The sequence below is a fragment of the Bombus bifarius genome, unplaced genomic scaffold (genome assembly GCF_011952205.1).
Source record: "Bombus bifarius isolate JDL3187 unplaced genomic scaffold, Bbif_JDL3187 scf7180000009200, whole genome shotgun sequence".
NCBI classification, from domain to species: Eukaryota; Metazoa; Arthropoda; class Insecta; order Hymenoptera; family Apidae; genus Bombus; species Bombus bifarius.
Window position 1 is genome coordinate 5,339,717 of NW_022884965.1, and position 15,980 is coordinate 5,355,696.

The 15,980-nt window shown below is 37.7% G+C and overlaps 1 protein-coding gene across 4 annotated transcripts in view; it reads right to left on the reverse strand.

The window, feature by feature from the left end:
• LOC117214206 overlaps window positions 1-15,980 on the reverse strand; it is a 311,214-nt gene that overhangs the window by 72,654 nt on the left and 222,580 nt on the right. For all 4 annotated transcript variants that reach the window (XM_033460105.1, XM_033460104.1, XM_033460106.1 and 1 more), the window contains one exon: window positions 12,049-12,187. In XM_033460105.1, the coding sequence (XP_033315996.1) occupies window positions 12,049-12,187 (139 nt within the window). The remainder of the gene's footprint in view (window positions 1-12,048; window positions 12,188-15,980) is intronic.

A 15,980-nucleotide genomic window follows, 5' to 3' on the forward strand; every position in this document is an offset into this window, starting at 1 on the left:
ATACTTCCGATCCTATCTTTATTCTGCTTTTTATTTAGTCTGCGTAGACCTGGAATAAAATGGTTGAAGAGATCAATCCTGGTGACTGGTGGATTGGTGAGAGTTGTCGGATGTAATAGTTGGATTTCAAACAATTTCGTGTTGTTTGACGGCGCTTAATGGCTATCGTTTGGAGATCACGTATTAGTCTCGATTATATCAACTGTCTGATTTTGAGAAAATCTTCAGAAATGTACGTTTTCGTAAGCTTGAAGATTTCCTGAATAATTCAATCTCTCATATCATTGGCGAACTGTTGGGCGTAGTAGTTGGATTTCTCACAATTTGATCGTGTTTGATGAAGTTTGATAGCGTTCGATGGCTGTTGTTTGAAGATGCCTGCGGAGGTCTATAAGTGTCGCGGGTTAGATCGTTGCAGTTTACACGGTGGTTCGCTTACTATCGTGTATTAATGTTTGTTATACCGTCTAATTTTTAGAAAATCATGAAAAATGTAATCTCTCGTAAGTTTGAAGACTTCGTCGACTGAGTTTCTCACAAACCTGTATCAGGTTTCTCGAACCCGAGATTCGTTGGTTCGTTATACTCAAAGCAAGCAAGAAATTCGCAGTTCATCCCTCAACGCGTCAAATTCCGGTCACCGAAAGCATTCAATGCTATCAGGATCTCATCTGGTCGACTGACAAATCCATAATAAAGTATATCCATCACGAGTCGGCGTCAGCCATCGCCATTACCCTTTCCAGAGTGGTAGGAGGCACGGTTGGAGGTCGAAATAATTCCCGGAAGTAACGCGCGTCGACGGACAGATAAACTTTCCCTCCAATTCGAATCCAATCAGCGGATCGTCTGTCGATCGCGTAGCTACGTCGTCGCCGAGGGGAAATCCAGGATATTATTCATGTGCCGGCGACATGTGGCCCCGTGGTCAATGCGGAGGCAATATAACTTTTTTTTTCATCTTTCTCTTTCTCTCTCTCTTTCTCATTTCATCGAGTCCATATTCCGACATCGTTCGTACGGTTCCGCGGTCGGGTCTCTTGCGACACGACGGTTCTTTATTAGCTCCTATTTTTTGTTATAATGAAGGCGGGAAAATTTTTCATGCCGCGGCTCGAGGATTGAGACTCTGTGGCCGGAACGTTCCGAGCGTGGTGATGAGCTTCGGATTTGTGGATGAGCTTCTCTTGGTAAAACGAATTCTGGTCGATAGAGTAATTTCGTCAAAGTAAAATTCTTCGAATCTTGTATCTTTTTTTAATAATTATTGTTAGGAAAAGTGGTTTTAGTTTGCAGTCTTAGCTTTAGTAAGCTTCTTCGGGCGAAGGAAATTCTGGCTGATGAAGTGATTTTGTAAAAGTAGAATTGTGCCAGTTTTATGCCTCTCTTTATTTCTTTAATAGTTATCGTTAGGAAACTGGTCGTAGTCGTGGTGAATTGCGTTGATTTAAACTTAATTTCTGATAATTCGAAGCTATATTTCAATCCAAACAATTAAATTTCCTTTAAAAAATATTGTTGTAACTGTAAAGTATAATTCGTTGCTTGCAGGTATATCATCTTGAGAATAAATTATTTTAAAATTCAGCCTTCATACGAATCACAAATTACGTGGATAATAGGGAATTTTACGTCCTCTTTGTATTGAAGAAATATGTATAACTCTGATTGGTCGATGAATACATTCATAGAATATATATAATAATTACACACAAGTACTTGTTGCATCGTATTTGTGTGTCACAAACTTCTATATTTTATTGATTTTCGTTTGCATAATTGCACTCGCAATTTCATAGTATTCGTTCGATTCTATATTGCTTTCATACGCAAAATAGATATGCAATTTGTCTCATAAATCAGAATTTGAATGGCAACTAGGAACTTTTCCCTCTGTCGCGTTGAAAAGCTACACTTTTTATCGCTTGAAGCAACGTTATGATTTCCTCAAGAATACTTGGCAGAATATGCAGATCTATTCAAATACAAGACAGAGAAATTTTGCATTAAGCATCGCAATTTGCTCCTCGTAGGGGAATATCGTTTGCATAAATCACGCGTTGCGATTTTGGAAAACAAGTTCCGGCGTTCGATTAATTTCAACACCTCCTTCCTCTACTCGCCTGCGAGTTATGCTTCGAAACAATTTTTCCTCCTTTTTTTTCTGCACACATTTTCATCGTTCCCCGTACAATACCGTTCCGAATTATTTTTCGATTCATTCGCGATTCGTCGATAAAACAAACTGCCGAAAGCTACTAAAATTGATTTATTTCGGTACACGTCTGGAAAAATATTCAAACGCGCCGCTGGAAATTTATCTAAAAATTATCCGACCTTCGTCTTTCCTTCGGACAATCAACTACCATTTTTCTGTACCGTTTTGCGCATCGTACTTTTATTCTCGAAATACAGCGGTGCGACAAAATCTATTTTCATTCGTTGTAAGAATATATCAGTCGTCGTTGTTAAAAGATGAATTATTACTTCGATACATTTTGTAACAGGTTAATTTTTTGACAGCAATAAAATTGCACAGACGATAAATGTAATATAAAAAACTCTTCATTTCCAGTTTCAATTTAAAATACATTTTTCCTGGTATAAAATAAAAAAACCATGCATATTAATTTATCGACAATGCTGGAATTTGCAAAGTGGAAAATAAAAACAGAATAATTAAACTTACACGTCACACCCTCGATATATCGAACTAAATTGGAAATATTTTCAGCGACCACGATAGCGCATCAAATTTCTGCCAACGAATAATAACACGAATTCTATATAAAGAATGAAAATAAAAGCTATCAGTCTCTGGAAAATGACAATTAGAATATACGAAGATCCAACATACACTATACAAGCAAATCGAAAAAGCAAATCGAAGATACAAAGCAAAATTTTTACTCTATAGTTTCGATTTAATTTATCGCGTAAAATCACTTTCTTCGTCGATTGAACAATGATTATTGGGACACACTGTGCAGTATAATTTATGAATTTTAAACGGCTATTTTATGGAAATCGGATGATTAAGCTGTTCGATGATTTCCAGCTGAAAACGACGCAATAATAAAGAAACAGGGAGGGGGAATAATAAAATTTTCGTAACAACGAGACACGCAAATGGCAACGAGGTGTTGCAAATAAATAAAAGAGATAAAAAAATATTGAAACGAAGCATTGTTTGAAAAAGGACCAGCGTAAATGCCGTTGTTTTGATATTCGAGCGAGTAAATTATTCGTTGATAGTAAATGTGGGTCTCGATAAATAATTTCTCTTATGCACGATAGAAATCGCGAATCGATGAAATTATTCCGTAGAAATCTGATAATTATTTTTTTCCCACCACTCGTTTAACAACGTGAATATGGCGCGCGATTTATTGTGTAATATTAATACGAAATTCTCTGTATTTATTGAAATACGTTCCATTAAATTTCAATCAATTTTTTTACACACACACATGCACGGATGGAATGCGTTTTTCATTAAGGTTCGGTGTATTCAGTTTCATTTTGGAATGCAAAGGACTCGAGTAGAATTTTAATGTTTTAATTATTTGGTAATTTCATTCCGTTTCGAAATTGTTTTTCGGATGCTTCCGTGAGATTTTTTCAATTTAATCCTGCAATAATCAAGCATCTTTCTACCAGTGTCATTTTTCTGTCATTCGTAATTAGTTCCGAAAATATCGTAACAATCGATTCGTCCAATTATTATACTTTTTAATTAAAGATTTTCCAAAGTGAAAGCTGGTTGTTAAAAAATGGCCATTTTTGCACCTCGTAACGAACGAACAATTCTCATAGGATATTTAAAGGCATTATAAATTTCTAAGTTTCTGGAACAGGCATTATGGAAATTTGAGGTCGTCAATTTTTGAGACCTGATATTTCAAGTTTTGAAAACTGGATGAAATATCATCTTGAGATTCCAAATGGTATTCTAAGCTCATTCGGTGATTATTGGTTGTTACATGTTTAGCTTACTAAATTCGCATAAAAATGATCATCCGGATCGATCTGAAAATTTCTCACGTTTAATATTTCACGATGAAAATTCTAATGGCTAATTCTAAATGATAAAAAAATTCTAAATTCTAATTCTAAATGATAAAGTTCGTCGACGTAACAGAAAAGAAATCATCGAGCCAGGAATCACGTCCATGTCGGCCATTCTATTAGACGACACTGGCTCTGCTAAGTGTAACGTAATCTCGGTACCTGAGCATCGCGACGCCTCGTTAACGACGCCACGAGATAATCGATATCCACCTACGGAACAGAGCATCTATCGGATCGTGGTCGGAGCTTTTGAGACTGCGTTCGAGATGAATCGACCCTCGAGTGCTGGCAACTGATTTTAATGCCTACTTCCACCAAACCAACTGTGGACTGTGTAGAGTTACCTTTGCTTCTAAGACTTAGAATATTCAAACTTCGCTAACCAATAATACTGAATGTTACGAATACCTGTTGCTAGTTTCTTGTTTTATTAATAACAAACTACAGATTCGAATATCGTTGCTACCGTGAAGTGTTATGAATTTTCCAAATTTGAACATTTTTATAGAATTTTTAAATATCATTTAGTAATTTCGTTGTTAACAGCGATAGAGGAGTTTTGTATTACTGCCATTGTGAATTTTGATGAATTTTCCAAATTTAATCGAGATAAGAAGGTATGCGATTCTTTGTCAATTTTGAAAAATTAAAATCCACAAGAATTGTGACAAATGTAATTATCGTAAACCGTAAACCAAAAATGGCGTCGAATTTTAACCTTATTTTCACTGGAAAATGGAACAGAAATCCTTTTACTTGCGGCAACTTGCACTTGCGGCTCGTTCCCTGAGAAACGAGAAACTTCTTGGTGATTAAAATTAAACGGCAAAATTGGCCGGCCACCGAAAGGGGAGCAGGCAATCCCGAATTTTCTAAACGTTTTCCACCGATTCGATTCCGCGTCCCGGAAGTCCACTCGAACTCTGATTAACTCCCGGGCGCAATCAATTATCGAGTCGAGCTAACAAATCGTCGAGTTCCCAGGAAGTTTCGCCGTATTAAAATCTGATATCGAGTCGATGTTGCCGAACGACATCCTTCTCGCCGTGAAATTTTATTATTATCCTCATTTATCGTTATTTGTCAAATCACTGGAAAATATATGACCGACGTTCACCTTCGCGATCGTTATTTTTCTCGTACTTCGAACTCTGCAAACAGCACGCGTCGTGATTTATTTCTCCACGACACACTGATTTTTGTTAGAAATTATTTTCTAGTATTTTATTACGTCATGAACGATAATCTACTATGAATTTCGAGAGTAACTTTTTCTATCGTCGTGCGAATTATTAATATCAATAAACCGTTGTTCGAAGGAAATCAAGAAATAAAATGGATTATTAAATAGCGATCATTGCATACGTAAATTGTTACGATTACGTTCACGATTCCGTGTCTGCTTCAATCTTTGTATTTTTTTCAATTTTCTGATCCTATCGTAACGTTGCTTGATATTACTAATCAGTAGAGTTTACTATTTACTATAGAACTAATTATAGTGTACGAAAGGTTGAATAGCCTGTAAAAGATAAAAATGCTGAAACGCTCAATTGTGCAATTACAGGGGCGACCACCCGCAGTCGAAATAATTTGAATTTGTTAAATCACGGCAATTGGTTTTTACATTGCACGGTGTAGCGTCATCAAGTCATTGAGACAAGATTTTTCCTGGGTGGGTGGATAATTGGCAAATAGCCCTCTATTTCTCAATTATTCCGTATCAGCGGTGCTCACGCTGCGCCGCATTAGAAATAACGAGATTATTATCATTAACGTTCTGATTGGATTAATGGACCCTCGAAGTCGCCGTTCTGCCATTGCCTCTTTAAATGTTTACCGTTCGGTCCGTGAAAATGACGATCGCGATTGCGAATTAAACCAGCTCAGCCATTTCCCGTAACCTGATATTTGCTGACATAATAAAGAAGATATTATTAGGGGAATAACTGGTTTGTTCAAACAAAGTACTTTGATTTATTTTATTTAGTGTTTATCGTATATTTATATTTATCGATAGTTCTGTCGTATGAAAATGTGGTGGAAGAATTTTATTTCAAAGCTTCTATCGCGCTATTCTCAACTCTTATTATTATTATAACTTATTATTTTCAAACTTAAAATATTTGAATGTGTAAAATTGTGAAGAACTTTATCTTATTTTCGTGATTGTTTCGTCATGATTTAATTGTTTCAAATTAAATGCACTAATGGTTTATTCGATATTCTATATTGTATATTAAATTTTACATATAAAGTTTGTACATTCAACGCTATATTAAACGCATCTGATAGTTAAATGCACTAATAAGCAAGTACTATTGCCTACAGAATGGGCTACTTTTCCCCAAATAAGAATTCAACTTAGTTCATTCTGCCTACAAATTCAATTTGAACAAAGAAACTCAAGAAATTCGAGTACTTAGTAATAAGTGAATCGCTTTATCTCTTCTAAGCTTAAATACAAATACTAGATTTGCCCTTATCTTAGAATTTGTCAAGAATACGTATCAAACAAACATTCAATTGCTCTGTCCCCCACTAATATCAACCCCAAGTAGAAGTTCACCCTATTCGATTCATCCCTACTCGATCCATTTCACAGAAAAATTTCTCGCCCACAAAGCAGTCGTCAAAAAACTATATAAGACATTGAAACACATGTAAACACGAGACAGCGTAAGAAAATCAGGAAACCTAAAAAGCGCATTAACAAATCAATTAGAATGTCTGAAGGGAGTAGCCAAACGTTGAAGTAACCCCAGTGATCCGTAAGTTCGTTTGGCTGACCTCTTCTCATCGCTTTTTGCCGCTCGAATCAAAGAATCTTAATGGTAATGCCGTCGATTGGCCCATTTACCAGCTCCACCGTGCTCGGATTTCACCACGCGAAAGGACATCCCTTCGACCCTCCTTTCTCCAACCCCCCCATCTTCTTCTTCTTCTTCGTCGCTTCTCATCTTTTTTTTCTTCCTCTTGCTTTCTCTTTTTTTGCTTTCTCGCCAGGCCACGTTCTCGAAAAGAGGAGCTCACTGATTGGAAGGCTAATCACGCGCTACTCTCCATTACATTAATTAAAACTTAACTCTCAAGTTCGCCCGGTTACCAAGGCTATCTTGTCCGCCTGCAACATTCTCCGGCTCTTTCAAGCCGCGACGCTCGTTTTGTCCCCGTGTCAGTGGTTGTCAACTTTCGTCGAACGTTTGCGTGTCAATAAGGGGACAGCATGCTGGTTCGTTGAGTTATGGCACGGTTTCAGGGGCATTGTCGAGTTGCACGTTTCATCGAGTTTCATTCTCCAGGTTACACATCGTGGCGTGGGTCGCGGTGATCTAAGTTTGAAATTGATATCGGAACGTTCGGTTGAGAATGTCTAATACTCGAGTAGTCGCGAATGCGTTGTGCACTTTTCAGAAGAAACTATACATTTTGAATCATTGGACGAGGTAGTTGTATATTTGAGACAATTTCACAGATGCACTTTTCTGGTTTGTTAATATAGGAGATTCTTTTACTTTTTGGATTTCGTTCATTTTTGTATTTATGAATTTTCAATTTTCGAGTATCAAACTGAACATCTTTCAGGTTTCGATCGTATAAGGTCTCTTTCACGGAAAAATTTCTAGACACTGGAATTTGTTATGTTGCAAAATTTTTAGTATTTCGATCTCTGGATTTTTCAGATCTTTAAACGGTCCACTTTCTTCATGTTCGTTATTCCAGTTTTTTAATTCACCTAATATCGAATAATCGAGTTCCTTAATGTGCAAAGCTTCAACTAGTTGAATAATGCTCTTTAGTGCTTTTCAAATTTCCAAATTACTTTAATTTCCTATTACAGTGGATTTCTTTAATTATTATTGAATTATCTAATAATGCAATTTCTCTTGCTGTCCAATTCCCTCGCAATAGTGATTATCCCACGTTCTAATTTTCTAATTATCAGAATTCCTAATCCGAATATTCCAGATCCTCGATTTCCTAATTTTCTAGTTCCCTAAATTTCCCAGCTCAGAGCCTCGGAAATACTAACAATTTCCTAATTTTTCATTTACCAAACTTTCTCAATTTTCGTACAAAAGCCTAATTTCCCCTTAGAAATTTAATACGCTCGTAAATTGTCCACTATTTCAGTAATAAACTATGATAAATTAATTTTATGGCGAGAAAAGTAAGTGGAAAGTGAATTTGTCGCATTGTAGTAAATTTATACTGTTGCACCGAAGACGTATTTTCTCAACGCCATTAAGTATACGAGTGCATCGATCGATATTTCTACTTGAACGCCTGTCTGTCTCTAAACGCCCCTTTCTACTGCTCGTCCCTTTACCAGATGTAAGATACTAATATAAACTACTTACGTTTCCTCTTGTGTAAATTTGAAACTGACGATTATTTAATATATTCTTAAATTAACAGTGCGTCAGCATTTTATCATTCTACTGCACTTCATTATAAAATTAAGCTAAATGTTTTTAATGGAAAAGAAGAAAAAGAAAAAGATACTTGTAATGGATGAAATATTGGTATGAATGGAATTGTACAAAATTGGCTATGGAGGTACATGAAAAATTGTTTTACAGTTTTAATATATCAGTTTCCCGGATTTCAATGAAATTTTCAATTTCTATATTTCTCATCTTCCTAAAAATTTGCTAATTACTCTTATTAAGATACCGTTGTCACCAGTCGTTTTACAGTCCTTAAAATCACGTTAGTTTAGGAATCTAAAAGACTATGACAGCTCGGTAAATTCGTATCCTAATAATTTACAATATTTCCATTGCATTTCCAAATACGTCTTAAAATATCAATTTTATTTCGATCGCTCGTTAAAAACCAGGAATTAAATTAGACAAAGTAATTTCGAACAAACTTTCGTTCGATTCGTCGATGGAAAGAAAAAGTACAAAGGGGAACTGGGTAAAATCGAGCCTCGAGTATCGAACCGGAGAGACCGACGCTTCCGGTGCAACCCGCTGACCTTCCGCCACGCTTTTCGTGCGTTTTACACGGTCGACGCTCGACGAAACGTCAAAAATTAAGCGCCCCAACGCTGCACACGCGTTCTCTGCTCTAATCCTCGTGAAAGTTTTTCCCGCTTTGCTTTCTCGACGTTTTCAACTCGCAACGGGCGTTTATGATTTTTCCCCAAAGCTGTCCTAACACTGAGATTTACATTTCCTAGTACTTAGGTTAATTTCCCCCACTTAAGCATTATCGTACCGGTAACGTGATTCCTTGGTTTACAGAAAATCTGCTCTTTTCTCTTCGAACGTGTAACAGTCTTCTTGAAATAATTTTTCAGAATAACAGAGAGAAAATTATTTAATGCGATAAATTATTCTATATTCTATACTACACGATTTTCTATATATCTGACATTTTATACTATACATGCAACAGTGTGCGTTTTCTATATCTCAAATTTTACGAAAAATTCAAAATGCAGATAAAAATTTCTCAAGTAGAAAGACGGTGTGATAGAAAAAGCTGTGAAACAGTGACCTACTTGAACGTAAGAGAGCTAAAACTTCGAACACCGAGACGCCGTAAAATCGAGGAATAAGATAGGCAAAAAGGAGAAAGAACTACGGAGAACAGGACCAAAGAACGACAAGGGAATTAAGATCCTGAGGAATTTCAGAAGAACCGCCATTTTGCTGGATTTTCGCGGTTCCCGACGATGGCTGATCCTTCGTCGTACGGCGCCATCTATTCCGGGACGACGAGTAACGATACCCGGCCAAATAGAATTTTCGCAAAGTGCACGAAATGATCTCGCTAACCTTCTCTTTCCCCTCATTCTTCTTCGGCGCGGATATTAAGGTCACTCAGGAATATAAGAATCTCACAGAGAGAGGGAAAAGATAAAACGAAACGGAATAAAGGATTCTCATCTTGGGTCGCGTCTTATCGTTGATTATACTACTTTGCCCCGGAGTTTCATCGTCCCGCAGCCTTCCAGGGTTTCGCGCGCTAAGAGAGCAAATAAACGAAATTCTGATAAACAATTTCGAAATATTTCACTCGGGTCCACCTCGAACCGCGACCGCAAACCGCGTTTCCGCCAACTTGAAATTTAAACGGCCAGAGAAATCAAAAGATATTTAATATAAAACGGAATGAAACGTAATACTAATGGCGGAATAAAATGACGAAATCGTTTGGTGCTCAAGGGGCTGATTTTTATCGGCACTGACGGTGGGATCAATTATTGTGAGTTTGAAATTATATAAATGGCATTTTTATGTTTGAAATTATATAAAGAACTATTGCCTTTAACCAATTTTTAATTGCATTCGTAAAATCTTTCGTATTACGTGATATTTGTCATCTCGAAATTACAGAAACTAATTAAACTCGCTACTTCTTTTCAAATTTTAATTATAAATGTTATAAAAAAAATGTTGCCCTTAACTAATTTCCTCCCTTCATCGAAGGAATTATATAATAGATACACAACAACTAAAAATACTCTTACTTTTTAAATTCCACTCTAATGTAAATGTGAGAAAAGCCTAAAAATCCTGAATTTGTAACATCTTCCTATTTTACGAACCCTTTTCTTTGAATTACGCCTTTTTAACTTTCTACGCTGTGAAATAGCGATCGCTGGGAAAAATTCTCTAGAATTTTCTGTATACGTTCCTCTTATACGTTCTTAAAAATTTCTCGGAATTCTCTGGTATCGAGTGAGGTTTTCTAATGTCTGAAGCGGAAATTCTCGTCTCTGGCCCGGAAGAAAAAGAAATTTCTATGCGAGGAGGAGGCACTCTTTCCCTGGCGGTAGCAGCTTATCGGTGATCGTCGCGGCTTAAAGGCGACGTTGAACGAAGCGCGCCCTGAGCTTCAACGCGATACCGGCGAGGACAGAAAGCGGCGACGCGCGTAGATACTGTCTGCTCGTACGACAGCGAACGCTCTCTCCGCGAAATTGGATCCTGGTCGTGGCGTAAGTTGCGGATAACGAGTGCTTGGATTTCGGGATTGGTGTATGTGGAATCGATAGTCGAACCGTGGAACCCACTCACTTCTCTACATTTCGCAACCAGATATTTTTCAATCAAATCCACTGGATTTTTCCGTATAGTAACGCGACGCGATATGTGGAACAATTTTGTGTAAGTTTTTTTTGTGCTACTAATAGACATTTCGATTTACAAAGCATGCGACAACTTGCAAAATGACAAAAATTATACTTCTTCAAACATTTTTAAACACATATAAAGAATTTCAAGTTCTTCGAGTTACGATTGTCTACAAAATTTGTATCCAATAAGTCAATGAAAAATGTTGCCTCCAAATGGACAACTTCGAAAATAGTTCTCATTGCTTGCAAATAAAGATCATCACAAGAAATATCACTATCAAATAAAGATGTTCCGTCAAACGTCTTCAAACTTCAGTCAATCCTCTTCAGCTCTTAATAAACCTTCAGTAAACCCAAATAACTCGTTTCTTGACGATAAAATATTAAAAGAATTTCGCGTTAAGATACAATACATCCTCAAACATTTTCAAATCTCATCCAACTTGAACTCCTAATAAACCTCCCCAGAGATACATCTCGTTACCTGACAGCAAAACATCCATCATAATATCGTGATACACACGAGTCCTTGGATCATCCCCTTCCAGTTAACCCGGAACCCTTCCGCCGCGGAATTTCGCCGGAGAAACGTTTTATACTGTGCTGTCGGTTGGCACGTCGCCTGGAGCGCTTTGTCGGAGGGTCCGGCCAACGAAGGGTGCAGTTAATTAATAAAAGCTCGGTGGCAGAGGATCGGGGGTGGTGTCGGGGGCTGACGCGGATAAAGGGACGCGAAATACGATCCGTGCATCGCTTCATATCGACGGCCGCCTGTCGATACCTAGCCAAACGTTCGTACACGCGCGTACACACACACACACACACACACACACACACGAGGCAGACTATATCTCACTTGCAATTCAAACGAGAGAGAGACTCACGTGTCCTGAATGAGGAACTTGTCGTCTTTGGTCTCGATGCAGCGGCCCTTGCTGGTCATCATGGACCCGTTCACAGTCACCAGCCCCTCGATCCCCGATTGAAACCAATGGCCGTTCCACTGCGCCGGAAACTCGCAACCTGCAACACACACATGCCGAAATATACACACCTGGTCGGGGGAGTTTTACATTTTTTTCATATGGCCGACAGTCGATAAATAAAAGCGCGGGATATAATCTGGCCTCGAGAATATGCAAACAGGAGGAAGAGATGGAAGAAGAGATGAAAGGACAGACTGTTACAGAGTGATAGGGTCTTCTGTGAGAGTGATTCGGAAGGTGGTTAAATATTGCGGGGTTTGGCTGCTTCTTTTTCTTCGTTTTTGTCGGCCAGTTTTCGTTTGCGTGTGGTATACAAGATCAGTTAGGTCATTGGGTTATCACTGTCACTACAACCGTCGATTTTTATGCATTTGTGAGAAATTGGAAGATGCGGAAATGTGTAGAATTCGGATAATACGCAAAACTAGTCAGTGAAAGAAATTCCTGTTTAGGTTTCATTTCTTTCACGATATTTCTAAAAGAATAAATCGCATAAATTTTTCTTATTTGAGAAATAAGCGTTGTCTGCTTGTTATGGTATGTTATGAGCATATGTATGAGAAGTTTCGTTTTGTCCAGTTTCGATCCTTGAATTTTTATGTCCTAATATCGTTTTCATCTCAACGCAGGAAAACACTTTTAACGTTTGAGGAAAAAATCTTCGTGTGTACAATTACTACTAAAGTAAGTGTATCAATAAGAACTAACGTGGCAATCATGGACTGACATTAAGATCAGAAAAAGGTATACATATATGATATTTTTTTCCTGTGATCCTCAAACGATATTTTCAAATCCTCGAGAATGGACGACGTTCAATCTGTGACTTCGAATTTCATTACAATATAATATTTCGCGGTGCGTTTATCAACAATAAAACATAATATCCAAACGTAATGAAGTCGATTGTTCGTTCACGGGCTATTATACGGAGAATTAATACGGAATACGGTGAAACAAAGAGTTAATGCAACGAAATATTCTACACCATCCAATTTTTTTATTGTGTGTTATGCCATTTGCATTTCTAAGTAATGAGGTAAATATTTAAATACTGTAAAATGAATCTCTTCCAGCCATTCGCGGTTAATAAATTAATTGCCATTATTAATGTGCTGCCATAGAAAAAGCAAGAATAATAATTATTCTGAATATCTGCATATAATACATAATTGCATGTACTTTTCATATGCAGGAATAATTTAATAATATAAAATAATGTATACCGTGAGAAAATTTTTTTTTCTTATTTTTACGATAAACCAACTATAAGAAGATTATTATGTCTCACTGTATGTAGCTACGATAATTTAAAAATAAAATCCCAATAATTCAATATCTCGCAAATCTTTTAATTGAAACACGTCTTGCAAAGAACAAACAAGTGTCCATGTAGTTTTTCATATTACATAAATATCAATTGGATAAATAATCCGCGCTATAGCCTTCATTAGGAGTCACGAAACGAAAATTATTAAAACGGAAGTCGTTACATCCTCCTGCCCTCGTCGACAGTACGAGGAATTATCCTTACCTCGCGGTGTCCTTTTAAGCTGGCTGCCGCCGAAAGGACCAGCGGAACGGTAATTAATTAGTAATTATATCAGAACGGAGGAAAAGCGGGCGCAGCGTCGAAACTCACCTCGATAACTTTGCTTTCTGACCTAACTCTAATTTCTGCTAATTATATCGTGGCCGTGTCTGCTTGCCTTCTCGCGACTTTCACCACTACCACGAGGACTATCGGGCGTGACAGCGGTAGTTTTACAGGGTTGGTTAGGTTAGTTACCTCTGCAGACTATCGTTTCCTTCTATTTCTTTTATGTGCTTTCTTTTAGGAGGGAACTGCCGTACGATGGGGAGGGATCTTTATTCGTGGGTTGAAGTTGAAAGAGATTAGGGGTGAAACAGAAGGTTGTTTCGGGGGATTTTTATGGCGTGGATTGATCGGTTGCTACAGGATTAGGAATTGTTTATTGGATTTTGATTATCACGCTGCGTTTTGTTTTCGCGTTTAGGAAATTTTCTCGAATTATGTTAAAAGCAAATTCTGTTCAAGACTATTTGTATGGTGATTTCTGGCAGGTTATTGAATAACAATGATCGAAGCAATGCGGAAGAAATAATGTAAAGTTCGTGGAACAATAGTGTAGGAATTGGGAAATGTTTATTGGATTCCAATTATTTGTACGATTCATTAATATACCTATTATACTACATTAATTTTCTTTCAACAATTCTGGCAACCTTCTTCGTACTTCTGTGTCGACTTTGTTCAACGTTTAAGGACTAACCGAAAATATTATTCATAACCCCAAGAAGATTAATAGCTAGTTCTATATATAGTATATACCGCCCTATGAAATTCAGATTTCAGAAAAACACGATTTCCATTTAACCTGGAAAAACCTTTCCTATATCTCAACGTTCTACAAAAACCAGTTCAATCATCGAAAAATCAGCCTTGCCGAAAAAGTGCCATTCACTCAATCTCCACCTCGAAGACAGTTCGAACGTCGAAAGAAACGACTCGAAAAAAGGCATAAAAACCTAGCGACATCGGAAGGGAGGGATAGCCGCGGAGATGCTCTCAAGAAAATACACGTCGTAAGAGCAGCGACGTTATAAAGCAATGACGATAATGGCCGTGGAAAGCGCGGCACGGTTCGCTGAACGCGAAAACCAAACCTTCCTCCTCATTCTGGGCGAGACGCATCTCCTAGTACATTTAAACAATTGCAGCGAATTTTCAGGCTGGCCATGGTCAATGAGTATCTAGAAGAATGAGAAATTCGCAAAGTATAACACGATTACCATGTTTCTATCGACATTAAACTAACCTAACCTCACTCTGCAATTTCTATGTTAAACGTCTATTTTCTCATATCGTACTGGAAGAATCCAATCTCTTAAATCAGCTCTTTCAACTCTATATCGTCACTCAGAATAAAAACTGGGTAAAGAAGAAAGACGTTTATGGATGTAATTGAACCTAACCTCGCTTTTCAACCTTAACTGGACTTCCATCTATATTTATGCGTTTGCATCGTCTATGCGGTCTATACATTTTTGCAAATGATTCCCCATAAACGCGTAAAAATTCCCACAAATGTATAAAAACCCGTAATATAATTGTAACAAATTTCAGACAATTATACAGAATTACTGGGCATAAACAGGATTTTCGCAAACCTTGAAAGACAGAATGACCGAAATCAGTAGTTTCTAGCAAGAACAAAGATAATCCCATTGGAACATTCTCAGAATATTTCGGACATCTCGTTTGGCGACTGTCTTGTAAAAATGGAGAATCTCCTTAAGGAGATCGGATTATCCGGCAATCGATACCGTTTCCACAGTCGTGTTGTCTACGTACTTGTAGCGAAGGATTACAAGTTGAAGACGTGGCGATTAAACATTGCTTTGTCCGTGCCGTGTTATTTTGCATTTAATAAGTCCGAGTGTTTCGAAATCCTGCCAGCCGGATGGAATCTCCTCACGATTTCTCGAAACGTAATCCAACCTTTTCCTTTTCTCTCTTGTCTGCCTTTGTGTTTCTCTGTTTCCGTCTACGCGTTTTTCTTAGCGCGATTACTTCGAGGTTATTGCACCAGTCGGAACACCGGGAATGTAGTTCTCGAATGGTGGTAAGCGTGCATCAAGACGATTCAAGGAATGGAGGTTTTGGTCTGGTTCTGTGGTCTGTTCTGAGTTCTGCGATAGCTGGGACGAGGAAATATGGGGATGGGTGAAATTGTTCGGCCTCGGATGAATTTTTAGAGATGCCGAAGCGTCGTTTGATGCTTTCGCAAGTTGCAAAGCGATTAGGA